This window comes from Cynocephalus volans, chromosome 6 (genome assembly GCF_027409185.1).
Source record: "Cynocephalus volans isolate mCynVol1 chromosome 6, mCynVol1.pri, whole genome shotgun sequence".
Classification (NCBI taxonomy): Eukaryota; Metazoa; Chordata; class Mammalia; order Dermoptera; family Cynocephalidae; genus Cynocephalus; species Cynocephalus volans.
Window position 1 is genome coordinate 56,917,383 of NC_084465.1, and position 27,764 is coordinate 56,945,146.

Sequence of the window (27,764 nt, forward strand, 5' to 3'; positions counted from 1 at the left end):
TTTTTTGGTCAATATGTGAACTTTTTCCTTTGAGTCTTTTTCTGTGTTCCACAGAAATAAATTTACAAGGCTTTAAGCATGTTTTTGCCTGTTTTTCCCCTTCTCAAGTTTCCCCTGAAAGCATAGCTTAGCACGACAGTATCCAACTATAGTATTGATCTGAGGCTACTTAGAGCAGTTTCTGTACCCTGAGCAGACAGGTTTCTTCAATGCGTTTGAGTAGGACTGACCAAAAGTTTGTGCCAGTTGACTATTCTTTTTCTGAGATCCACTTTATCAAGCCAGATACAGGCTTCACCAATCAAGGTCTTTTTCATAAACTTCCCTCCATTGGAGAAAAGTAAAATCTAGAAAAAAATAGCCAAAATTATATATATATATATATGTGTGTGTGTGTGTGTGTGTGTGTGTGTGTATACATATATTTTTCTATCTCTTTTAAGGACATTTAATAATCAAAGAGATAACACAGATAAGAGAGGGTTAGAGGAAGTAGCAAGCATCCTTATAAGAGAATAACCAAGATATCCTCAAAAGACTTTCATGATATAAATGAATTCACATCAATGTTTTTATTATTCCTCAAAGAAAAAGGTACACCCTGAAGGATATGAGAATATTGGATAAGAAAAGAAATGTACAACCAGCTAATTCTAACTATGTTTATAGTTAAACTGATAGAAAGCATCACAAAATAACTTTGTTCAGTACATTTTTACCAGTTTATGAAATACTAAATCAAATACAAAATTATTTGTATTCTGAGTAAATAAGTAGGAGTTCACAAGGCAAGTAGAATGTAGCATTGGTTTTATTTAGTATTGAATTTATTGGTGATTTTACTATAGTGAGTACTTCCTATGCGGATTCTTGAGTCACATGTAGAACTTGTATTATTCCACAGGCTCTCAGACTAAAGAGACTTTTTTCCTTTAGTGATGAGTCGAAAGAAATGTAGAGAGCATCATGTGGAACTAGCCAGTAATCCTTGGTGATTCCCCACCCCTGCCCCCGACTTTCTCTTCAAAATCTTCTTCAGATAATTCACTTTTATTCCTGGCTAAAACTTTACTGTTACATTTCTGACTTCAAAATCTGTATTTCCAGATATGGCTACCTCTTCTGGTTTCAGATTTTGGGATTTTAGATGACATTGTATATATTTTACTTGAATCCCTACCTTCTTATGAAATTCATTTTATACAAACTCATGATCTTTCTCCCTCCCAGCTCCTCTCTCTGATTACTTAATCTCTATAAATGAAACATTTGTTTACACAGCCTTCAGAGTCTCTAATTTTTTATTCCCTTCTACTCTGATGTTAATCATCTCTACAAATTTTTGCTTTATAATATCTCATATTTATTTCTAGTGCAAACCCTTATTTATCATGACAGTACCATGGTCTCTTCCCATATATATATATTTTTTTTTTTATGGTGAATTTTTTTTTTTTAAATTTTATTTTGTCGATATACATTGTAGCTGATTAATGCTCCCCATCACCAAAACCTCCCTCCCTTCTCCCTCCCCCTCTCCCCCTCTTCCCATATTTTTTCATCTCTCCCATTTCTTCTTTCATTCCCGTTTCTATATCTACTGAGGATATACTTGTGCAAAGCATTGTGCTAAACTGTAGGACAATGAGCAATGAAAATTAGGCTTTGACCTAGAGAAGCTCATGGTATAGAAGCAGTGACAGACAAGTATATAAGTTACTGTACAAAACAGACTGGAATAGACAGTGTAATACAATAAGCAAAATATTTTGTAAACAAGGTGTGATGAATTACACCTAGAGTCATCAGCAAGGGCACTAAGTTTGTACTGAAAGGTGCAGAGTATTGTGACAGATCTCCATCTGTCAGAGAAGGGAGCTTTCAAGAAGAGGAAAAATATGAGCAAAGGATTAGAGATTTACTCTGATTTGAAAACATTCTAGTGTAACTGGAGCACTGAATGAACAAAAAAGTACACAAGGAGCTGACACTAAATCAAAACAATTAAAACTCACCTTGGAGAACTCGGAATTATTCAGGATAATGGTGTGTCATTGAAGGGCTTCAATGTACCTAACCAGTGTTGTTTAAAAGATAACTCTGGCAACAGTGTCATGAAATGAATTAAAGGCATAGGACATTAAGACAGGTTGTCCAGGTAAGCTGCAGAAATGATTTGATTAACAAAGATGAGGGCCCAAAGAGGATTAGTGGCAGTGAGTGTGGAAGTAAGAGAAATCTACATAAAATAAACTGAGCAGAGTAGAAAAGACTTGCAGTTGATTGGAGGGTGTGAGTAGGTTGTAGATTCTAAAACTCTCCTGGGGCGATATCTCTAGTGATTAATTAACTTCTTGAATGTCATATAGAATATAATCAGTATACAAATATTGAATAATTGAATAAAAATATAAATATAATACAGATAAAAAATTTAAAATAATAACTGTATAATGCAGAGTTACCTGAAGAGAATGTCCAGCAGGACTTAGGCTGAATCTAAAAGTTTCATTGAATGAAGGTTCTCGATCATGTCTACATACTCTTGTTTTTTTCTTGATCACTTTTTTTTGGGTAGCGATATTCATCACATATATTTTCACATATAGATCTGGAAATAAGAATTCAGCCTGTAAAGTGTCCATCAATCATACAATATTCTATTGAAAGAATTATAATTGTATAATTGTATAATTCCGAGAGTTATCACTACATTTTGTACAAAGGCAGCAGATTATATACAATTTGTTTCAGGCAACATAAATTGATTAAAAGATATACAAATCTTCTTAGTAATTTAAATTTGGTTTCCTGCTGTCTAATAAAAATATCACTCTATATGTTGGAAAAATCTACCTAAAAACTAGGAAAAAAAAACTTGTTTTATATAAGAGAAATTAATCATTTTTTTCCACACTTTTTTGATATACTTGGTGTACAGCCCAAATTTTAGTCAGCATTTTCCAGAATATTTAAGACATACACTTAATTTCTAGATATATTATATTGATCATTATCATAATATTTGATACCTGGCAAATGATCAGGTGACTTAAATTTGTAGGTGATATTTCTGCATTGAAGAATTTCAACTATTAGTTGTTCGCCATCTGTCTTCATCTCCTTCTTCAATGCAATCTTGATTTCTCCCATTACCTGAGTTTTAACTGAAAGAATTTGATTTTGAAAGTTAAGGAATACATAATGTCATTTAGTAAATGGTTAGTTCAATCATTAATCTATACATTCATTTAGTGTTTATCAAGTGTTAAACACCTTATTGCATCCTGTGCATACACAGATGAATAAAATACAGTCCAAGCCCTTAAAAAGTGAACAGTCTCATGGAGAGACTGATAATTACACAGATACTTAACAACAAAGTATGTTAAATATAATGATAGGATAGTAACAAGGGCAGTATGGAAAAAATACAAGTAGGTAAGTGTTACTGAAATGTAGATTTTTCAGGCCAAAAGAAGTAACAGATGTAACTGTGGGGAGAAAGACATACATAAAAATGATAGAATTCTCATATAATTTATAGGAAATAATAACAAATCATGTGAAATATTAGAAGATGTTTGCTGACAATTGCTGATTACCAGGCTTGTTCAAGAACATTTGCTAACACAACTAAATGTCACTGTATATTACTTCTACTTCCCTTCTGTTTCCTTTGTAAAAGAAATAGCCAATAAGAATATGTAGTAATAAAATTACAGAGAGAGAATTAAGATGATGGAATAGATGGTCCCCAGCATCACTCTCCCACAATCGACCAGTTTATAACTATTAAAAAAAGCAATGACTGCCAAGCTGGGGCCACTAGAGCTCAGGGGAAGAGGAGGAGAGACCTTTCGAATTCATGAAGGTGGGACAAGCCATGATAAGAGAAAGAAAGGACTCTCCCATTGTTTTGAGCCCTGGCCATTTCAAGCCTGGCCCCGGTGAGCACACAAAGCAAGAGCTGGCAAAAACCATGGATATGCACTTTGTGTGAAGTTGTTTGGAGCCTGCAGGAGAGAGAGGGTCTTGGTGTTCCCCAGGTCAGCAAGACCACTGACAGAGTTCCCATGGACCCATATACTAACAAGGGGCCTCAGAGAACTGTAAAAAGGAGCCACTCAGTGACTGGTGAGTCATTGCAAGGGACTAGCACATGGCCCATCCCATGGGAAGTTTATGGAGTGTTGGGGATGGGGGAGATGGGCCCACCGGGGGAACATTGGGGCACAGCATGGACAGCTGATCTGCCCTCCAATCAGCACAGGTCCACTCAGTGGAAACTGGTTAGGAGTATAGAACTGCAGGGGTGCAGTTTACTGAAAAGACTCTGGACCAGACCAGAGTTTCCATACAACCTGGGGGTATCAAACCTCACAAAACCTGGAAGTGCTGGAAAGTTCAACAATTAACATCTGAGCTGCACAAAAAGCCTTCCCCAGGGAATCAGCAACAAAAAAGCAATTTAGCTCAACCACAGGATTCAAGTGCTGGAACACAGGAAGTTCCCCCATTTTAGAAGTAAGCACAGGATAATAAATTAGGTCCAGTGCAGAGTTTGAGTGGTGGGGGCAGCTAATAATCCAACACAGAACTGAAAGAAAAAACAAAAATCCACAGATCAGAGACAAAGTTCTGATATTTACCAGTAAAGATCTAACACCACCAAAGAACACCTATAAAACCTAGAAGAACTGGAAGCCCCCTGGGCTCCTGAGCCAGGGTGGGGGTGGGCTGAGGGCCTCAGCCATGGCCCCCGACGTCTGCATCCAGCCCAGTGAAAACCAAGTCACAGCAGAAGCCCCCCTGGGCTCTCAAGCCAGGGTGGGAGGGCTGAGGGCTTCAGTCACACAGCCCCAATGTCCACATCCAGCCCAGTGATGACTAAGCCTCCACAGAAGCCCCCCGGGTTCCAAAGCTGGGGGGGAGGGTAGGGACCTTAGCCATACCCCCTGACATCGCATCCAGCCCAGCAATGCCAGCAATGACTGAGCCACTGCCAGAAACCCCCCAGGCTCCTGAGCTGGAGTGAGGGAAGCCCACAGGCCACAGCCATGGCCCCCTGCCCTCCACAAAAGGGCCAGTGTAGGAGCCGGCGATGGGCCAGTTCCACCCCCAAGCTTCACTCAATCCCTATACCCTCTCCCTCGCCCCACTTTGGAACAACATTTTTGAATGTAAAAAATAATAATAATAAATAAATAAATTAAAAAAAATAAAATTATATAAGGCAACATATGATGAGTGACTTAAACTGGACTCAATGTATTTTCTTCCAGTGTTTATCTTGGATCTTTATAATATTGAAGAAGCTATGCATGCCAGGTCAAATCCTTTTATTAATTCACTAATTTCTTTATCAATTCATATATTTATCCACTTGCTCATTCATCAAAAAATATTTTGTTTCCCATCCTCCTCTGTGCTGAGCACTCTGCTGCTCATTAACTAATATAATAGTGAGTGTAAACATGCATGCTAAGTGGTTTCATGGCTTTTCCATCTATTGGAAAGAAATACATTAATTAAATATTCCCATTAGTGAATGTATAATTAGAAAGTGAGAAATGGTTCTGAAGTACAAGAGCACAGTTTCAAGAGCGGCATTAACTATGGAACACTTTCCTGAGGAAGTGCAGTTTCAGTTCAAACTAGAAGGATGAGAAAGAATTAACCAGCGGAGATGGATGGGGAAGGACATTCTACAGAAGAGGAACAATATGTTCAAAAAGGGAACATCATATGGGAAATAAATGGCCATGTGATTGTAGTATATTGTTCATTGAGATCATGTTAAGAATTTGGTTTTACTTCTAGAATGCTAGGAGTCCATTGAAGGCCTCTAAACATGGCTGTAAATAATTTGTTCTCAAATATTTTGGTCTCAGGATTTCTTTATACTCTTTAAAAAATGAGAGTTTTTAAAAAACTTTGTTTATGTGGATTATAGCTGTCAATATTAGAAGTTTAAAATTTCTAACTTTAATTAAAATGAGATTAAAATATTAATTTACTAATTTGGTTAAGATGAAAATAATATACCTATAAATAAATGTTTTAATGAAAATAACCATATTTTTAAAAACAAAAAAGTAATGAGAGCTGTTTTTTATTCTTTCAAATTTCATTAATACTTGGCTTAACAGAGGACAGATAGAGTCTCATATATATATTATTTTTTAGAAATAATTTACTAATGGTATTCAAAAGTGCCATTTCACTGGAGTAGGAGGGGCAAAAACCAAATTCTGTTGGTTAAAGAGAAATATTTTTTAATTAATTTTAAAGAAAATGAAATTTTATTAATATTATTTTTTACATTCTAGGATGTTGTTATGGAGTTGGGGGGAGGGGGAGAGCAGAAAGGGGAGGGAAATGGGATGGAAGAAGGAGAGAGGAGGGGTGGGATTGAGGCCCGACACCCCCATCATTCCCATATGGGAGACTGGGGGCTTCTAGCAGTGGCTTGGTCATTGCTTGTCATTGCTGGTGCAGATGTCAGAGGGGTGTGGAAAAGCCTTTGGCCCCCACCACCCCAGCTGGGGAACCTGGGGCCCTTCTTGCTGCAGCTTGGTGGTCGTCGCTGGGCTGGTTGCACATGTCCGGGTGATGTGGCTGAGTCACTCAGTCCCCCACTGCCCTGGCTTGGGAGAGCCTGGGGCACTTCTTGTGGTGGCTCAGTTGTCACTGCTGGGATGGCTGCGAGTGTCAGGAGGGCATGGCTGAGGCCCGAGGCCCCCCTCCAGCCTGGCTTGGGAGAGCCTGGGGAGTTTCCTGTGGTGGCCTGGTGTTCGCTACTGGGCTGGCTGTGGGTGTCAGAGGTGCGTGGCCAAGGCCCGAAGTCCCCTACTACCCCAGGTTGGGAGAGCCCAGGGTGCTTCCTGAGGCAGCTCGGTGATCACTGATGGGCCGGTGTGGCCAAGGCATGAGGCTCCCACTACCCCAGCTGATAGAGCCTGGGGCACTTCCTGTGGTGGCTCAGTGGTCGCTGCTGGGTTGGCTGTCTGTGTTGGGGGGTTGTGGTTGAGGCCCTCATCCCCCACCCTCAGGATTGGCTGTGGGTGTTGGGGGGCATTGCTGAGGCCCCCGGCCCTCTGCCTTTTCTCGTTTGGTATCCCAGGGGACCTCCAGTCCATCTATGTGTTATAGGTGTTCTTTGGTGAAATGCAGCCTTTATTAGTTAATATGAAACTGTCTCTGGTTGTGGGTACTTTGTTCTTTCTTTCAATTCTGTGTTGGATTATTTGCTGTTCCCACCCTTTAAACTCTGTGTTGGAACTAATTTTTTGTTCTCTGCCTACTTCTAAAAAGGGGGAACTTCCTGGGGGGACCAGTACTTGATCTCTTTGGTTGAGCTAGATTGCTGCCTTGCCTCTGATTCCCTAGGGAAGACTTTTTGTGCAGCTCAGATTTAAATGGTTGACTTTATAGGTACTTTTGGCTCTCAAGAAATCTAAAACTCTGGTCTGGGCCTGAGTTTTTTCATCAAACTGCACTCCATGCCATTCTATATTCCTGACCAGTCTCCTCTGAATGGTCCTTCACTAATGGGGGTGCAAATCAGCTGTCCTTGCTGTGCCCCAGTGTTCTCCTGGTGGGCCCATCTCCTCCACCACCCATGCTGCAGACACTTCCCATGGGACTGGTCATGTGCCTTCACGCACTCCATAGTTTTCTCCTCCTCTTCCCCTGAGCTCTAGCAGCCCCAGCTTGGCTGTCCTTGCTTTTTTATAGTTGTAAATTGGTTGATTTGTGGGAAAGAGTGACGCTGGGGACCATCTATTCCACTATCTTGACCAGAAGTCCTCATCTCATATTTGTTTCTACATTAAATACAGTACAACGTGTTGTTTTAGTCAAAGTATATGAAGAAAATCCAGTCTTGCACAAATATATAATTGAAAAAGGTGCGAATATTTTACTATCCTTTTCAGACAATTCTGGATAGTCTTTGATACTACTCTAACACTTGACAAGTAGTAGTTTGTTAAAGGTTAGTGGCAATATGGGATCTGATGATGATTTGTATGATTACTTTAGAATTTATCAGTCTATATTGCACTTTGAATGAATCTTTTAATTCTGCCTGAATTTGTAACATAATACATTGTTCATTTTGGAAAATACAGGTTCACATTTTGTATTATGTTAAAAGCACATTTGTTAAAATCACCACCAATCTCATCAAGAAAGTCTTTGAATATCGAGAAGCTATCAAGCTCTGGGAGGCAGATACAATTTTTCCAAAATTCTAATTTTTACTTGAAGGCTGAATTTTATCATTGTCAAGAAATATTTTTAATTGCTTATATTTCTCTCCAAGCCCCTCAGCTGTATTAGGGTATAACTGACAAAAATTATATATGTTTTTGTTGTATGATGTGATGTTTTGATATATGTATACATTGTGAAAGTTAAGTAACATATCTATCATCTCAAATACTTACTTTTTTGTGTGATGATAATATTTAAGAGCTACTATTTCAGCAATTTCAAGTTTACATTATTTATTATTAATTTTTTTTTTAGGGACCATGGCTTCCTCTTTTTTTTATTGGATGCTTTGTAGATGTTACATGGTCTAAAAGTTAAATCATTAAATAATTATTTAAGAACTGACCAGGACTAAGGCCCCGGTTCAGAGCTCCCAACCAGAAGCTAAAAGAAATGGGAGTGGTGGGCTGGGATTTATTCTTCTAGCATCACCAAATCTCAGAAAACGAGGATCCTGAGCTCCTTCATTGGTCAAATGCAGTGCATTAACCCTTGGGCTAACACTCAAGTGCCTCTGGCTGCAACACTCTCAGTGTAAAGTAGCTGGCAAGGGGCTGAATCCAGACATGACACAACATACCTGGAAGGAGGATGGGAAACAGATAGGTACTGTCCAGCTGCAGATAGGATAACAGAGTGCAGCCGAGTCAGGTGGAGAGGCAAGGCAGAGACTAGGGGAGCAGTATTGCAGCAACACAAGAGTGTAGCCCGAGGGTCCTGTCCTGGGCTGCTGGTCAGGGTAGCAGCTGTTAGATCCCAGATGGAGCTCCTGGCCCAAACCCCGGAAGAAGGCTGACATATTGTGGGTCCTCTTGGTGAGCTGGGGTTCCTCATCTACCAGCTTGGACTTGAGGTGTTCCGTATAGGCCAGGATGTCTGCAGGCCACTTGGAGATTGTCTCCTTGTTAAAGGAACAAATTTCTTGTGCAACCTGCTGAATGAGTCTGAAGTCATGGCTGACCAGTATCATCTCACCCTCAAATGCATTGATGGCATCTTCCAGTGTGTTGATGGTCTTAATATCCAGGTGATTGGTGGACTCATCCAGGAAGATCGTGCAGGGTTCTGCCAGGCCAGCCAGGCCAGACAAACTCAGCTCTTCTGCTTGTCTCATAGGTACTGGATCAGGCTCACCTGTTGTTTCCCAATAAGACCATATTGCCCCATGACTTTCCTCATTTCTTCCTTCTCTTTGATCTCTGGGTAGCACCCCATCATGCACTCCAAGGGTGAGATCTAAGTCCAGCTGCTCCTCTAAATGCTGATGGTAACACCCTGTTTTGACATAGTGTTTTCAGATCATTCCATCTGTGGGTAGTAGCTCTACAGTTAGCAGTTTCAGAACAGTTGACTGCCCTGCTCTGTTGGACCACACCAGAACCACTCATGTTTTGAGGGCAATACCGAATTCTAGATTATTGTAGATGCAAGGCCCATCTTTTGTACACTTGAAGCTCACATTCTGCACTGTAATGATGGGTGGAGAAACCTTACTACATGATAGGAAATAGAATTACAGTATCTTCTTGCTCATGACCCTCTCTGTCAGTACTGATTCCATCATTTTCTGTAGCATCTTCTCCTTGCTCTGGGCCTGCTGGGCCAATTTGGCCCTGCCATGGCCATAACTAGCAATACAGTTTTTCACGTGTGCAATCTGATCTTACTCCCAGTGAAACCTCTCCATCCGGTTCTCCTCCAGCTCCAGCTGGGTCTTTGTATACTGATCATAATTGCCTGTATAATGCTTCAGTTTCTTGCTGGGCATGTGAATGATGCTGGTACAGACAACATTAAAAAAATCCTGGGAATGGAAGATGAGGACCAGTTTAAAAGTTTAAGTTTTTAGTTCTTCTTCTAGCCACAACATGTATCTAGGTCCAGGTGGTTGGTGGGCTTGTCCAGGAGGACCATGAAGGGCTGAATAAAGAGGGCTCTGGTGAGGGCAACCCTCTTCCTCTGGCCCCTGACAAAGTCTTAGCTTCTTGTGCTGCATAGCAGGTGTGAAACCCAGTCCGTGCAAGAACCTTGAGGCCCTCATCTTCACCTTATTGGCACCCAGCTCCTCCAGGTGCTTGTGGAGCTCGATGAACTTCTCACACCCTGTGTTCTAGTGAGCCAGCATCTCAGCCTCCCAGCCTCCCTCTCCAGCATGGCCTGCTCTGTGCCAAATTCCACCACACACTGCAAGGGTGTCTTGTTGCTAGGGGACATCTCATGAATTAGATGGTAGATGTTGATGTGCTTGGGGCTGGGCACTTTTATTTCCTGATATCAGAAATCAGCATGGACTTTCCAATTCCATTTAAGCCAGTGAGGCCATAACAGTGGCCTGAGTTGAATTCCAGCTTGGTATGACTGAGCAGCTCTTGATCATGATAGGTGAGTGACAGGTTGGTAATGTGGATATCAGTAGTGTTGAGGTGAGAGTCCAGGGCACCAGTGACAGCTCAAGCAGCAGCTTTCTTCATCTCAATGGCCTCCAGCTCCTTGGTGGTCAAATCCACTTCTGTGGTCTCTCTGCCACTGGCTTACTTATTTTTCTCCTCTACCACCTGTAGTTCTGTGACAGCATCTTCATTTTCTTCATGTCCCTTTCTGGGCCACTGTCAAGCTTTGGCAGCTTCCTTCTTTTTAGCAGCCTTCTCCTTGGCCAGGTCAGAGGGGGTGGTGATGAACCATAGTGGGGAGGTTACTGTTTTATCAGGGAGGTGGGCCTCACCACTCTCAGGTGTACATCGTTCTTACCTGTTGTCTATGCTGCAAATACATTTCTGGAACTTACAATGACAAGCCCACTTTCTTCATTTTTTAAAGAAAATCTCATTGAAACACCTAAGTCTGAATAAGCAGACTTTGCCTGTCAGTTGTTCTTTGAATTAAAACTGATATTTCATAAAATAAAGGCTAGTTCAGTTCACAACTTAAAAAAATTGAATAAATGTATTTCTTCAAGTCAACCATTGTATTTTGGTATGTTGTAGAAGTGCCTTATATATATTCCCTGTTTTATTACACAGAATATTGAAAAGACATGTATTTAAGGGTATAGACAATAATTTTAACTGATTCATCAAGGATATTCTTAAATGAAACTGGCAATTTTTCCCTGTAAGTACATGGAGACAAACAAACAAACAAATAAATAAATGAATAAATAAATAAATAAATAAATAAATAAAGAAAGAAAGAAAGAAAGAAAGAAAGAAAGAAAGAAAGAAAGAAAGAAAGAAAGTGTCTAGCAGTACATTGGGTGCCACTTTCATGCACCATTGGTTTGCACTATCAATGTAAATGTCAACACAGTGAAAAACATAAATAATATCTTAACACATTTTGAAAATAATTTTGACCTCATGAACTCACAGTCTCAGGGACCAACAAGAGTCTGTGAACAACATTTTGACAACCACTGTTAGAAAGTATAGTTGAGGAATCTTTGAGAGAAAACTAAAGTAACAGAGCACTACGAGTAAAGTTGTAAAAATATTAGATTGTAGCTATTTAATTATTTTGATTTAATTTGTCAAGCTTTGGGGATACGGTCACTTGATGTATTTTTTTTTTATGGATTAATACACTGTTTAAATTAATTTAGATTTTTATGTCCAGATATACCCTGACAAGAGGAAAAATATCTATCAATACCATATCTCTCCACACTCTCTTCTTTCTGTCAAAATATTAATACATTGGTCCAAAAACAGATAAAATTGTCTTCTACTTGTTTTGTAAACTGAAACACAAGTTTTCTAGATATAGTTAGATCATAATAATTCAGCAGCCAATGATTATAAATAGTTCATAGTAGCTAGATGTTAGTTTTACTTTCAAGAAACTCAAGAAAACAAAGTGCAAGTCAATAATTTTATATCCAGCTAAGCTATTATTCAAGTATCAAGATTATAGTTTTAAGAATGAAAGAACTCAGGGAATACTATACAAAGATGGACTCTCTTAGAAATATATGAGAGGACACATTTCACCAAACCAAAATAGAGAAACTTCAGCAAAAGAGTTGATGGTGAGTATTTAATATATTTAATTATAGAACTAAGGCTTCAACAAGAGTGAGAACATAGGTGGGTGAAAAAACAGCATGGAAACGTCATATGTTCTGGCAAAGTATAAAGGATGAAACTAAAAATAAATGGATGAAGAAGAGAGAGATAAAGGGAAAAGCAGAATGGGAATTGATTTTCTGTATAGGTAATAAGTAAGTGACAAAGGATACCACTTAAAATTGACAAACCAGACAGCAAATTATTAAGAAGAAAAGGAATTAAGAGTATTATAAGGCTATAAGTAAAAACAAAAAACATTGGAACAAAGATACAAAGTGTTCTTAGTTACAAAAGAAATTTTAAAAACAAAAGAGGCATGGAGAAATATAATAAATGTAGCATAATATATACACTAATTATAAAACAAAATACAGTGTTTAGATCAAACATATATGTCATACCAATAAGCATGAATAAGTTTAGCTAGCCTATTTAAAAAAAAAAGACTTTCACATTGGTTTATAAAGCAAAGCTTAACTTATTCTGTAAACAGGAAACAAAACTAAAATCTGTTTTTTTCCAGTCGAAAGTACAGAGATTGGCAAGGGTATGAGGCATATGAAATCAATAAGAGCACAGGGTTGAGGTCTTAGTATCAGATAAAAAATGCAGATAAAAATACAGTAAACAAAATAAAAACACTGTTTATAGCTAAAAATACATATATCATAATGAAGATATAACAATTATGAATATCTACACACCACTTATGTAAAGTTGAAACTACAAAATAAAAGATTTATGGATGCAGGAGATGTAAGGAGGAATAAAGAGAATAATAAAAGATTTTAATGCAGCAATTGTAGTATAAGACAGGCCAAGTAGACTAAAATAAGTGGACAGAGTATTGAGACACTATAATCAATAAAGTAGATCTCATGGATATATATCAAACGCTACACCCTAATAATAGAAAATATACCTTTTTATCAATTATCTAGGGAACAGTCACAAAAATTGATCATATATGGAGTTGCAAAGAAGAAATCAGTAAATTTTATGAAATGAAGCTATTGCAAACGTTATCTGATCATACACAAAAGCCTTCAATTAAACAACTCTTGGGTTAATGGCAAAATATTATAAGGAAATACAGAAGTTCTGAAAAATAATGACAATGAAAATACTATGCATTAGAATCTATGAGAATTAAAATGATGATCAGAGGGAAATCAATAGTCTTATGTTCCTATATCAGAAGAAAAAATTCATATACAACCTACTGGCCTTTCTAACAATCTAATAAGCAGCTGGTTGGGTCCCCTTGCTGCAGGCCTGCCTGGTGGCCTTGCCAATAGTCCAAGAAGTAGCTGGACAAACTCCCTTCCTGTGGGCCTGCCAAGTGAACCTGCCCACCACTCAAGAACCAGCTGGATGGGCCCCTTCCTAGCTGCCTCACCCATTTCTTAAGAAGTTGGTCAGCAGCTTTGCCCTTGGCTTACCAGCTTTTGAACTGCTGAGGGAAGCACACCTCACATCAGGCTCCAAGAAGTGGCAGAGTGGGAGGTCCACTGGCAGGCTTGCATTCAGCTAGCCAAGCCAAAGCACACCCACACACCTGACTCAGAGAAACAGCTCAGTTGTTATGCCCCTGTGTATTAGTCTGTTTCTGTTGCTTATAACAAAATACTAAGAACTGGGTGATTTACAAAGAAAATGAAATTTATTGCTTAAAGTTTGTAAGGCTGGGAAGTCCAAAGTCCAAGGAACACAATCTGGTGGTGGTGACAGTGACCCAGGAGTCGCACACTACAGGATGGTGGAAGAAGAGAGAGCAGAGAGAAAGACTCCCCTCTCTCTTCTTTTAATGACCTCAGAACCAAGCCCTAGACCACTATTTTTAATCCATTCACTATGGCATGGTCCTACAATTTAATCACCTCTTCAAGGCTCCAACTTTGAATTACCATAATAGGATTTCCCACCCTCTTAACAGTCACAGTGGGGATGAAGTTTCTAATACACGAAACTTGGAGGACACAATTCAAGCTTTAGTGAGTTTTGGAAGTACATAATTTAACCCACTACACCCTGGAAGTCTTCCCCTGAGTCTTTGAGCTGTCTCATGGACACATATACGAATGAGAAATAGTTTGGCTAATGTGTTCCTGGTGGGCCAACCACTAATCAGGTTGCCAGTACCCTTCCACTGGCAAATCAGTACCTGAGACCCTGACAAGCCATATGCCCACAACCCCAGCCTGAGAATCAATCAGGTGTCGCATCCCCCATGAGCTAGCTCCTGAGGAGACTGACCCACAGTATATATGTGCACACCTCAGCCTGTGAACCAACTTGGTGATACCTCTCCCAGAAAAGCTGTGCCACTGCTGTCACACACCTACCAAGCACAGGTTGCCAAGTCACTTGCAGACACAGTGAAAGTGGATTGCAGATGAAGAAACTACACACAGTCTACACTACTGTATCCATCTTGAGCAAAACCATTGTACTCGACATAACTGACACCCTAAGATGCATTCGCAGGTGAAAGTCCTTCCCTACACAGCCTCTCACCAAACTCAAAGAGGTTTGAGTTTGATTATTCCACCAGATGCACAGATATCAATGTAGGGAAATAAGAAACATGAAAAAACAAGGTAATGTGACACCACCATGAAAACAAAATAATGCTCTAGTAACTGATCCCGAAGAATCTGGAAATTGCCAACTTGCCAGAAAAGGAATTCAAATAAATTATCTTAAGGAAACTCACTAAGATACAAGAGAATATTGATAAACAGTTCAATGAAATCACAAAAACAATTCACAATATAAATGAGAAATTCAATGAAGAGATAGATATTAAAAGAAATCAAGCAGAAATCTTGGAATTGAAGAATTCATTGAATGAAATAAAAAGTACATCTGAGAGTCTCAATAACAGAGTAGATTGAGCAGAAAAAAATTTCTGATCTTGAATTTAGCCATTTTGAAATAACACAGGAAGACAAAAAAAGAAAAAATAAATAAAAACAATGAACAAATCTTACAAGATCTAGGGGATACTATTAAGAGAACAAATATTTGAATTATGGGCATTCCATTAGGGGAAAATGAAAAGATATTGAAAATGCATTTAATGAATTAAAAGCTGAAAACTTCCCTGGCCTTGGGAAAGATATGAACATCCAAATCCAGGAAGCTCAAAAATAACCAAATAGATTTAACTCAAATAGGTCATCTACATGAAATATAATAGTCAAATTATCCAAAGTTAAAGACAAAGAGAGAATTCTAAAAACAGCAAGAGAAAAACGTCAAGTCACTTATGAGGGAATCCCCATTAGACTAACAGCAGTCTTTTCAGCAGAAACCCCACAGGCCAAGGGAGAATGGAATGATATATTCAAAGTATTGATAGAAAAAACTGTCAGCCAGGAATACTATAACCAGTAATGTTATCCTCCAGAAATGAAGGAAAATTAAAGTCTTTCTAAGGTAAGAAAAATTAAGGGAATTCATCACCACCAGACCAGGATTTCAAGAAATGCTTAGGGGAGTTCTACATCTAGAAGAGAAAAAACAATAACAAATATCACAAGAATATCTGAAAATATGAAACTTAATAGTAGAGTAGATAGACAAATTAGGAAGAGAAAGAAAACAAACCTTATCAATGCAGAAGAAACACCAAACCACTAAGATAAACAATAAGAGAGGAAGAAATTTACAAAGGATATACAAAACAGTTAGAAAACAACTAACAATTTGACAGGAGACCTCACATATCAATAATAACCTTGAATGTAAACAGATCAAAATTCCCCCAATTAAAAGACATATACTGGATGAATGGATAAAAAAATGACCCATCCATATGCTGCCTACAAGAAACACATCTCACTTACATAGATACACATAGACTGAAAATGAGGGGATAGAAAAAGATATTCCATGCAAATGTAAAACAAAAGTGAGCAGAAGTAGCTACACATATATCAGATAAAACAGACTTTAAATAGAAATATGTTCCAAAAGACAAAGAAGGACACTATATAATGATAAAGGGATCAATACATCTAGAAGATATAACAATTATAAATATATATGCACCCAACACTAGAGCACCTAGATATATAGAAGATATAACAATTATAAATATATATGCACCCAACACTAGAGCACCTAGATATATAAAGTGAATATTATCAGATCTATAGGGAGAGATAGACACCTCCACAACAATAGTTGGGAACTCTAACAGCCCACTCTCATCATTGGATGGATCACTGAGACAGAAAATAAACAAGGAAACGTTGTACTTATGGCACCACAGTCCAGATGGACCTAACAGACATATGCAGAGTATTTCATCCAACAGCTGCAGAATACACATTCTTTTCATTACATGAAACGTTCTCTAGGATTGACCATATATTAGGCCACAATATAGGTCTCAACAAGTTCCAAAAAATTGAAATCATACCAAGTATTTTTTGTGACCATAATAAAACTGGTCATAAAACTAGAAATCAATAAGAGGAACTTGCAAAACTACACAAATAAATGGAAATTAAACAGCACACTCTTGAATGACCAATGTGTCAAAGAAGAGATTAAAAAGGAAATAAAAAAATCTCTTGAAACTAATGAGGACATAAACACAACATACCAAAATCTATGGGATACAGCCAAGTATTATTAAGAGGAAAGTTTATAGCAATAAACGGCTCCATCAAAAAAATAGAAAGATCACAAATAAATAGCCTAACACTGCACCTTAAGGAACCAGAAAAACAAGAAGAAACTAAACCCAAAATAAGTAGATAAAAAGAAATAATAAAAATCAGAGCAGAAATAAATGAAATCCAGACTAAAAGTACAATACAAAAGATTAATAAAATAAAAAGTTAGTTCTTTGAAAGGATAAACAAAATTAACAAGCCATTAGGTGAACTAACCAAGAAAGAAAGAAAAAAGACCCAAATAAATAAAACCAGAAATTCAAATAGAGACATTGCAGCAGGTAGCACCAAAATACAAAAGATCATCAGAGACTATTACAAATAACTATACACCAATAAATATGAATACCTAGAGAAAACAGATAAATTCTTGGACACATATGACCTTCCAAGACTGAACCAAGAAGAAATAGAAAACCTAAATAGAACAATAACATGTAACAAGATTGACTCAATAATAAAAAAATCTCCCCAAAATGAAAAGCTCAGGACTAGACATTTTACTACCGAATTCTATGAAACATTTAAAGAAGAGCTAACATCAATACTCTTTAAACAATTTCAAAAAATTTAAGTGTATGTAATCTTTCTAATCTCATACTATGAGGCCAGCATTACCCTGACACCAAAATCAGACAAGGACTCAATGAAAGAAGAAAACTACAGGCCGATATCTCTTATGAGCACAGATGCAAAAATCCTCAATAAAATACTAGCAAACTGAAACCAACAGCACATCAAAAAGATTATACACCATGATCAAGTGGGATTTATTGCAGAGATGCAAGGATAGTTCAACATATGCAAAATAATTAATGTAATATATCACATCAACAGAATAAAAAACAACAACAACAACATATGATCATATTGATAGATGCCAAGAAAGCATTTGATAAAATTCAACATCTCTTTATGATAAAGACTCTCAACAAATTAGATATAGAAGGAAACTACCTTAATACAATAAAGGCTTTATAGGACAAACCCACAGCTAACATCACACTGAATGGGGAAAAGCTGACAGCTTTCTCACTAAGAACTGGAACAAGACAAGGATGCCCACTCTCACCACTTCTGTTCAGCCTAGTACTGGAAGTCCTAGCCAGAGCAATTAGGCAAGAGAAAGAAATAAAGATCAGGCAAGTTGGAAGGAGGAAGTAAAGTTTTCCCTTTTTCAGCTGACATCATTTTATGTAGAGAGAAGCCTAAAGACTCTACTGTAAAACTTCTAGACTTGATAAAATAATCAGTAAAGATGCAGGATACAAAATCAACATATAAAAGTCAGCAGCATTCTACACACCAACAGGGAACTTGCAGAAAAAGAAATCAAGAAATCTATCCCATTTAAATGGCAATAAAATGCCTAGGAATAAATTTAACTGAGGAGGTGAAAGATCTCTATAATGAAAAGTATAAGACACTGATTACAGAAATTAAAGAAGACACACAAAAATGGAAAGGCATCCATGCTTGTGGATTGGAATAGCCAATATCATTAAAATGACCATACTTCCTACAGCAATCTACAGATTCAATGCAATCCCCATTAAACCACCAAGGACATACTGCACAGAATAGAAAAAAACAATTCAAAAATGTATGTGGAAAAACAAGAGACCTCAAATAGCAAAAGCAATCCTGAGCAAAGATAACATAGTGGGGAGTATCCCACTACCTGTCTTCAAAATATACTACAGAGCTACAGTAATTAAAACAGCATGGTACTAGCACAAAAACTGACACATAGACCAATTGAACAGAATAGAGAACTCAGAAATAAATCCACATACCTACAGTCAACTGATTTTTGACAAAGGAGCGGAGAATGCACACTGGGGAAAGGACAGTCTCTTCAATAAATAGTACTTGGAAAATTGGAGATCCATATATAGAGGAATAAAACTGACCCCCTGTCTCCCACCATATACAAAAATCAACTCAAAATGGATTAAAGACTTAAATGTAAGACCTCAAACAATTAAAATTTCTAGAATAAAATATAGAGAAAACACTTCAGGACATAAGTCTTGGCAAAGATTTTATGAATAATACCTCAGAAGCACAGGGAACAAAAGCAAAAATTAACAAATGGGATTTTATCAAATTAAAAAAGCTTCTGCACAGCAAAGGAAACAATCAACAGAGTGAAAAGACAACCTGCAGAATGGGAGAAGATATTTACAAATTATGCATCTGATAAGGGATTTACAAATTATGCATTTGATAAAGAAAACTCATCTGATTAAAAAATGGGCAAAGGAACTGAATAGATATTTTTCAAAATAAGATATACAAATAGCCAACAGGTATACGAAAAAATGCTCTACATAGCTAATCATCAGAGAAATGCAAATCAAAACCACAATAATATATCATCTTACTCCAGTTAGAATGGCTATTATCAAAAAGACATAATATAACAAATACTGACTGGTAGGATGCAGAGAAAGGGGAATTCTTATATATTATTGGTGGGAATGTAAATTTGTGCAGTCAATAATATATGTACAAATATGGAAAACAGTATGGAGATTTCTATGACAACTACAGATAGAACTACCATATCATCCACCAATCCCATTACTAAGTATATATCCAAAAGAATGGAGATCAGTGTGTCAGAGAGATACGTGCACTTTCATGTTTATTGCATCTCTATTCACAACAGTCCAGAGTTGGAACCAACTTAAATGTCCTTCAGCAGATGATTGGATAAAGAGAATATGGTACAAATACACTGTGGACTACTACTCAGCCCTAAAAAGAATGAAATTTTTTCTGTATGCAGCAACATGGGTGAGCATGGAGAAAATTATGTTAAGGAAACGTCAGGCATAGAGAGAGAAATAGCACATGTCTTCACTCATATGTGGAAGCTAAAAAAGTTGATCTCACAGAAATATAGAGTAAAATAGTGGTTCCTAGAGATTGATGGGGGAATGGAGAAGGGGAGAAGGGGAGATAGGGAGAGGGTAATCAGTGGATATAAAATAGTAAAGAGACAGGAAGAATGGGATCTATTGTTCTACATAATACAGGGAGACTACAGTTAATAACAAAGTATTGTGTATCTTTGAATAGCTAGTTGAGATGATGTTGAATGTTACTAACACAAAGAAATGACAAATGTTGGAGGTGATAGATATACTAAGTGCCTTGATATTATCATTGCACATAGTATGAATGTACCCAAATATTATATTGTACTCATAAATATATACAATTTTTGTGGGTTAATTAAGGAAAATAAATTAAAAAGAGAGAAAAAAGAGGGAAATAGAGTAGAATAGCAGTTAACAGACATTGTGGGGAGGTGGGTGGAATGGCTTGGGGAAAGGTTAGTGTACCTGTACAAAGTTACAAAGTTATGGTTAGATAGGAAGAATAAATTCTGGTGCTGTAGGGTGACTATAGCTAGTAATAGTGTATTGCATATTTCAAGATAGCCAGAAAAGAGGATCTTGAAAGTTATAATCACAGAGAACTGATGTACAGGTGACAGATATGTTAACTATTCTAACTAGATCATTATACAATATATGCATGTATTGAAACAACATACTGTACCCCACAAATATGTACAAATAAATGTTAAAATATTTTCAATAAAAAAGAAACAACAAACTGTATCCCATAAACATATACAATGAAAAAAATAAGTTAAAAATAAAAATAAATGAATAAAAAGCAGTGGAAAAAACGAAAATGCATATACATTAATATTGCTATCAGTAAATATTAAAAAATACAGTTGATTTACATTCCAACTCCAAAAGCTAGAAAAAATGACAAAGTAAAACAAAAGGAAGTATTGTACAAAGAAGTAAATAATAAAGCTCTTAAATAGGAAATAATAAAGATACTAAAATTAATATGGTAGAGAATACAAAAATAGTAGATAAAATTAATAAATCAAGATTCCAGTACTTTGAAAAATATCAACAAAATGGAAAAAAAGCATTAGTGAATTTAGTCAATGATACATGGCATCTTAACAATATTATTTAGAAATGACATGTGGCCTCCTAACTATGCCACCACTTTCCTTGCAATGATTTGGCATAAAACTTTGTGTCATAAATATACCCTAAAATAATTGGCTAACATTCTGCTTACACATTCTTGACAGATGGGAAATTGCAAATCTCACCTAATAATATTTCCTTGAACTAGTGATTGAAAATACAGCTCTAGTTATTTAACCATTTAAAATAAGTATTAATAAGCCAATTCAAATCAATATGTTCTTTTTTAAGGACATTACACAGTAAAATAATCTATGAAATAAAAATGAGAAAATGGGACAGATCTTAGCATCTCTCTTCTTTAATATCTAAAGAAATTAGGAAAAAAAAGAGTAGAATTTAGAAAAGTATTCACCAGTAACAACCAAACAAGAAATAGACTACAGGCTTCTGCTGGAAAACTCCAAAAGTAGTGTCTAGGAATAGAAAGGAGATTTCGGCAAGACATGGCATAGTAGCAAATCTGACCACAACATTTATCACAGAATTAAGCCAGGAAAAGAAGAATGAGTTGACAAAACCATGAGAATTCTCACTAAATCCTCCATCATAAAAAAGCAGATGAACACACAATGAGCATAGCCAGCCCTAGAAAAAAGTCAGTAAAAACCTTGGACAGTGTCAGCCAAGCCTTACCACTGTGAAGATCCAAGAGTCTCAGAAGAAACGGAAAACAGCTGGGGCTCACAAGATGAAGTAGGAGAAATATGCAAAGCTTAGAGTATCTTTTCATAGGTGTAAGACACACGTCAGCTTGGTGGAGTTGTGTTGGCAAAACACATTTAATCAAATCTCAAAAGAGGGAGCAAACCTAGCTAAGTAGGATGGCAAATCTATCCAGAAGGCAACTTTATGTCTTACATCCAAAGTCATAGAAAAGCAGATAGAACTATGCCTCTATCTCTCAAAACATACCTGGATTGAGAGAAAACAAGGATTCTAACATGGAAAAGAGGGAGTCAAGAAAAACTAACTCCAAATATTTGGAGTCAATAGAAGTTGTGGACAGAATTAATCACACTAATGAGCATGATGAAATGACATAGCAGGATAATTTTTTTTTTTTTTCTGGGAGAAATACACTTTTGTAGGTCATATTCTTCTTTTATAAGCCTAAAACCCCAACACATCAAGCATGTGAGATTTGTTGTTGTTTCCCACCTTCTCACTTGGAGAGAAAGATGGAATTAAAAACTTGCTAATTAAAGTTCTGAAATCATCACACTGTGTATTTCTCTCTTGGAAGTTTAACTTCACATGCTTCACAGTATGATACCTGTGAAGTTCTTGATAAGTGTCTCTCTGTTCAAAGATTGTTCCAGCTTGTTCTTTAATATTTCTATTTAAGGGAGAAATAAAATATTTCTGCTAAAGGCATGCTTACTGAAATTGTCTCAAAGGAGTTGATTGCCTTGATTGTGGGTCATCACTATCAATCATGTCTACATTTTATAGGTTCAGAGTGCCTTGTTTTTTGAAGCAGATGCAATGGAGACAGAAACACATGTCCTTTGTCTCCACAGGGTGGGCAGCAGCTCTAGATCTGCTTGAGCCTTTGAACCAAAAAAAGAGATTAAACACACAGAGGATGCGTGATGATGTTCTGTAATTTGGTTTGGAATAAAGAGTAAATGGCAGTAGAAAAATGCTTTTACCAGTCTCCAGGTCTCTTGATGTCCTGAAACTTATGCTTCTTTGGTTGCATTGAATGAATAAAAATTATTCCCACTCTAGAGAAGATAATTATCCTGTAAGTGGCACAAATCTGTAACTTTAGAACAGAAAGGTGAAGAGAAAGAGATAAAGGGATGTAGAAGGCATAGCTCAAAAATGAAATGACAAAAATGATTGACAATCTGGAAATGGGGATTGCAGAGCTAAAGTCTCAAATAACCTCATTTAAAACTTATTAATGAATTAGAAACATCATGGGACAAAATTGCATAAACTAGAAATTAAAACTATTGATGCGGAGGAAAGAAAGACAATACAGAGAGGAAAATGAGAGTAAAGAAGTTACAGAATTATGATTTATATGTAGAACAGGAAAATATGATCTAATATAACAGTTTGCTTAGAAAAAGTAAATGCAAGAGAAAATAACATCTTTTTAAAAATATGAAAATATTTTTCCAAAATAGGAGTAAATCTGTAGATCAAAAGAGCATTCTGTATTCCTAGAAATATTGATAAATAGATACACTGACATATCCTATTTAATATTATACTTTAAGGATATAGAAAGCATTCATAAAGAATCCAAGGACAAAAAAATAAGTACTCTGAAAGAGTATATTGATGTATAAAAAAGCATACTCATTCTCAAATATTTCAGACTATGGCAGAGGATAAGGCAATGAATGACAGAAAGAAAGAAAAGAAAGAAACAAACAGAAGGAGGGAGGGAAAACTTGAAGAAATCCAGGCAGCCAATCAAATAATGGAAGAAGGAAGTGGAAGAAAGTGGAAGAGAACTGAATTCTTTCTGTTTAAAGCAGAGAGTCAATCAAGAAAATTTAAAATTGAAATTTAGTACTAAAAATCATAATTACTGAACCTCTTCATATTTTAAATTGTTTCTTAATCTTAGTGAGTTTTAATTTTTTTGTTTTTATTATTTATTTATTTATTTTTATTGAATCAAAATTGATTATACATATTTTGGGGTTCAACATCGACATATGTTGATTAAATATTACTAGCATATATATTGTTACAAATTGTAATTATTCTTTATGCCCCTTGTTCAATCTCTCCCCATCCCCTTCTCCTTCCCTCCTCCCCCCTCTAATTACCCAAGATTTTTTCTCTCCTTCTGAAATAATAATGGTTACTCTGTTGATTTTTTGCCTAGCTGATCTGTCCAATGCTGAGAGGTGTGATCAGGTCACCCAATATTACTATAGAGCTGATGCTTCTTCTGTCACTCTGAAATGGGCTTTATGTAGAGAGACATCCTTTTCTTTTCTTTATCTCTGCTGTTGACTCCCCTTTTGTCAACGCACTACAGTGGCTGGCAGACCATCTGCATGATGGCTGTGGTGTCTAGCTGCTTTTGCGGCAGCCATGGTTATAGTGGTGGCTGTGGTGGGCCACCCACATGGATGTTTTTGGCATGCTCCTTTGTGCTGGCACTGTGCCTGGTTCTGGGAAGTGTCTGGTCTCTGGGTCCATGCCTTGGGTCTCTGGGCAGGCCCTGAGGTGCTGACACAGTGTGCCTGGTTGTGGGAGGGGGGTCCAGTCCCCTGATCCATGCCTGGGGTCCCCAAGCAGCCCATGGCACTGGTGTGGGTAGTGAGATTTTATTTTATTTTTATTTTATTATTATTATTATTTTAAAAAATATTTTATTTTGTCAATATACAATGTGGTTGATTATTGTGGCCCATTACCGAAACCTCCCTCCCTTCTCCCTCTCCCCCCTCACACCCAACAATGTCCTTTCTGTATGCTTGTCGTGTCAACTTCAAGGAATTGTAATTGTTGTGTCTTCTCCCCCCGTTTTTTTTGTCTGCGTGTGTGTGTGTGAATTTATTTATTTATTTTTATCTCCCACCGATAAGTGAGAACATGTGGTATTTTATTTCTCTTTCTGAGACTGACTTGTTTCACTTAATATAATTCTCTCAAGGTCCATCCATGTTGATGCAAATGGCAGTATTTCATTCTTTTTTATAGCTGAGTAGTATTCCATTGTGTAGATATACCACATTTTACATATCCACTCATCCGATAATGGACATTTGGGCTGGTTCCAAATCTTGGCTATTGTAAAGAGTGCTGCGATGAACATTGGGGAACAGGTATACCTTCGACTTGATGATTTCCATTCCTCTGGGTATATTCCCAACAGTGGGATGGCTGGGTCGTATGGTAGATCTATCTGCAATTGTTTGAGGAACCTCCATACTATTTTCCATAGAGGCTGCACCATTTTGCAGACCCACCAACAATGTACCAGAGTTCCTTTTTCTCCGCAACCTCACCAGCATTTATCGTTCAGAGTCTTTCGGATTTTAGCCATCCTAACTGGGGTGAGATGGTATCTCAGTGTAGTTTTGATTTGCATTTCCCGGATGCTGAGGGATGTTGAGCATTTTTTCATATGTTTGTTGGCCATTTGTATATCTTCCTTAGAGAAATGCCTACTTAGCTCTTTTGCCCATTTTTTAATTGGGTTGCTTGTTTTCTTCTTGTAAAGTTGTTTGAGTTCCTTATATATTCTGGATATTAATCCCTTGTCAGATGTATATTTTGCAAATATTTTCTCCCACTCTGTTGGCTGTCTTTTAACTCTGTTAATTGTTTCTTTTGCTGTGCAGAAGCTTTTTAGTTTGATATAATCCCATTTGTTTATTTTTCCTTTGGTTGCCCATGCTTTTGGGGTCGTATTCATGAAGTCTGTGCCCAGCCCTATTTCCTGAAGTGTTTCTCCTATGTTTTCTTTAAGAAGTTTTATTGTTTCAGGGTGTATATTTAAATCCTTAATCCATTTTGAGTTGATTTTAGTATACGGTGAGAGGTATGGATCTAGTTTCATTCTCCTGCATATGGATATCCAGTTATCCCAGCTCCATTTGCTGAAGAGGCAGTCCCTCCCCCAGTGAATAGGCTTGGTGCCTTTGTCAAAGATCAGATGGCAGTAAATGTGTGGGTTGATTTCTGGATTCTCTATTCTATCCCATTGATCAGTGTGTCTGTTTTTATGCTAGTACCATACTGTTTTGGTTATTATAGCTTTGTAGTATAGTTTAAAGTCAGGTAGTGTTATGCCTCCAGCTTTATTTTTTTTGCTCAGTGTTGCTTTACTATGCATCAACTTTTGTTCTTCCATATAAATATCTGGATAGTTCTTTCCACTTCTGAGAAAAATGTCATTGGAATTTTGATGGGGATTGCATTGAATTTGTATATCACTTTGGGTAGTATGGACATTTTCACTATGCTGATTCTTCCAATCCAAGAGCATGGGATACCTTTCCATCTTCTTGTATCCTCTCTAATTTCTCTCAGCAGTGGTTTGTAGTTCTCATTATAGAGATTTTTCACATCCTTGGTTAACTCAATTCCTAAGTATTTTATTTTTTGGTGGCTATTGTAAATGGGCAGGCTTTCTTGATTTCTCTTTCTGCATGTTCACTATTGGAGAATAGAAATGCTACTGATTTTTGTGTGTTGATTTTGTATCCTGCAACTTTGCTGAAATCATTTATTAACTCCAAGAGTTTTTTTGTTGAGGCTTTAGGCTGTTCGATGTATAGGATCATGTCATCTGCAAACAGGGACAGTTTGCCTTCATCTTTTCCAATCTTGATGCCCTTTATTTCCTTCTCTTCTCTGATTGCTCTGGCTAGTACTTCCAATACTATGTTGAATAGGAGTGGTGAGAGTGGGCATCCTTGTCTAGTTCCTGTTCTTAAAGGAAAAGCTTTCAGCTTTTCCCCATTCAGGATGATACTGGCAGTGGGTTTATCATAAATGGCTTTAATTATGTTGAGATACCTTCCATCTATACTCAACTTATAGAGGGTCTTTGTCATGAATGAATGTTGAATTTTATTAAATGCTTTTTCAGCATCTATAGAGATGATCATATGGTTTTTGTCTTTGATTTTATTGATGTGGCTAATCACATTCATTGATTTGTGTATGTTAAACCAACCTTGCATCCCTGGGATGAATCCCACTTGATTGTGGTGAGTAATTTTATGTATGTGTTGCTGTATTCTGTTTGCTAGTATTTTAGTGAGGATTTTTGCATCTATATTCATCAAGGATATTGGCCTGTAGTTTTCTTTTTTGGTTATATCTTTACCTGGTTTTGGTATCAGGGTGATGTTTGCTTCATAGAATGAGTTTGGGAGATTTGCGTCTGTTTTAATCTTTTGGAATAGTTTGTAAAGAATCGATGTCCATGTATATTCTCAGACAACAATGGATTAAAATTAGAAAACAAACGAAATTCTGGAAACTATACAAACACATGGAAATTAAACCACATTCTACTTAATGACATATGGGTCCAAGAAGAAATCAAGCAGGAAATCAAAAAATTTTTTGAAACTAATGAAAATAATGATACATCATACCAAAACCTGTGGGATACTGCAAAAGCAGTACTAAGGGGGAAATTTATTGCATGAAATGCTCACCTTCGAAGAATGGAAAGATGGCAAGTGAACAACCTAACACTTCACCTTAAAAAACTAGAAAAACAAGAACAATCCAAACCTAAAGTTAGCAGACGTAAAGAAATCATTAAGATCAGAGCAGAACTTAATGAAATTGAAACCCAAAAAACAATACAAAAGATCAAAGAATCAAAAAGTTGGTTTTTTGAAAAGATAAATAAAACTGACAAACCATTAGCATGGCTAACAAAAAAAAACAAGAGAGAAGATTCAAATAACAAAAATTAGAAATGAAAAATTACAACTGATTCATCTGAAATACAAGGAATCATTCGAGACTACTATAAACAACTATACACCAACAAATTTGAAAATCTGGAGGAAATGGATAATTTGTGGACACACACAAGCTCCCAAAACTGAGCCATGAAGATGTAGAAATTCTGAACAGACCAATAACAATAAAGGAGATTGAAGCTGTTATCAGAAGGCTCCCAACAAAGAAAAGCCCAGGACCCGATGGATTCACAGTAGAATTTTACCAAACATTCAAAGAGGGTAGTGAGATTT

General features: G+C 36.9%; 1 protein-coding gene and 1 pseudogene across 1 annotated transcript in view; both read right to left on the reverse strand.

The window, feature by feature from the left end:
* Nucleotides 1–206: 206 nt before the first annotated feature.
* The window catches only part of PCLO (piccolo presynaptic cytomatrix protein), a 413,878-nt gene continuing 386,320 nt past the window's right edge, over nucleotides 207–27,764 (reverse strand). The window contains exons 23-25 of the mRNA XM_063099452.1: nucleotides 3,033–3,167; nucleotides 2,466–2,611; nucleotides 207–347 (exon numbers count right to left, since the gene is read on the reverse strand). Coding sequence (XP_062955522.1) covers nucleotides 207–347; nucleotides 2,466–2,611; nucleotides 3,033–3,167 — 422 coding nt within the window. The remainder of the gene's footprint in view (nucleotides 348–2,465; nucleotides 2,612–3,032; nucleotides 3,168–27,764) is intronic.
* On the reverse strand, nucleotides 8,810–14,569 carry LOC134380061 (ATP-binding cassette sub-family F member 2-like; annotated as a pseudogene).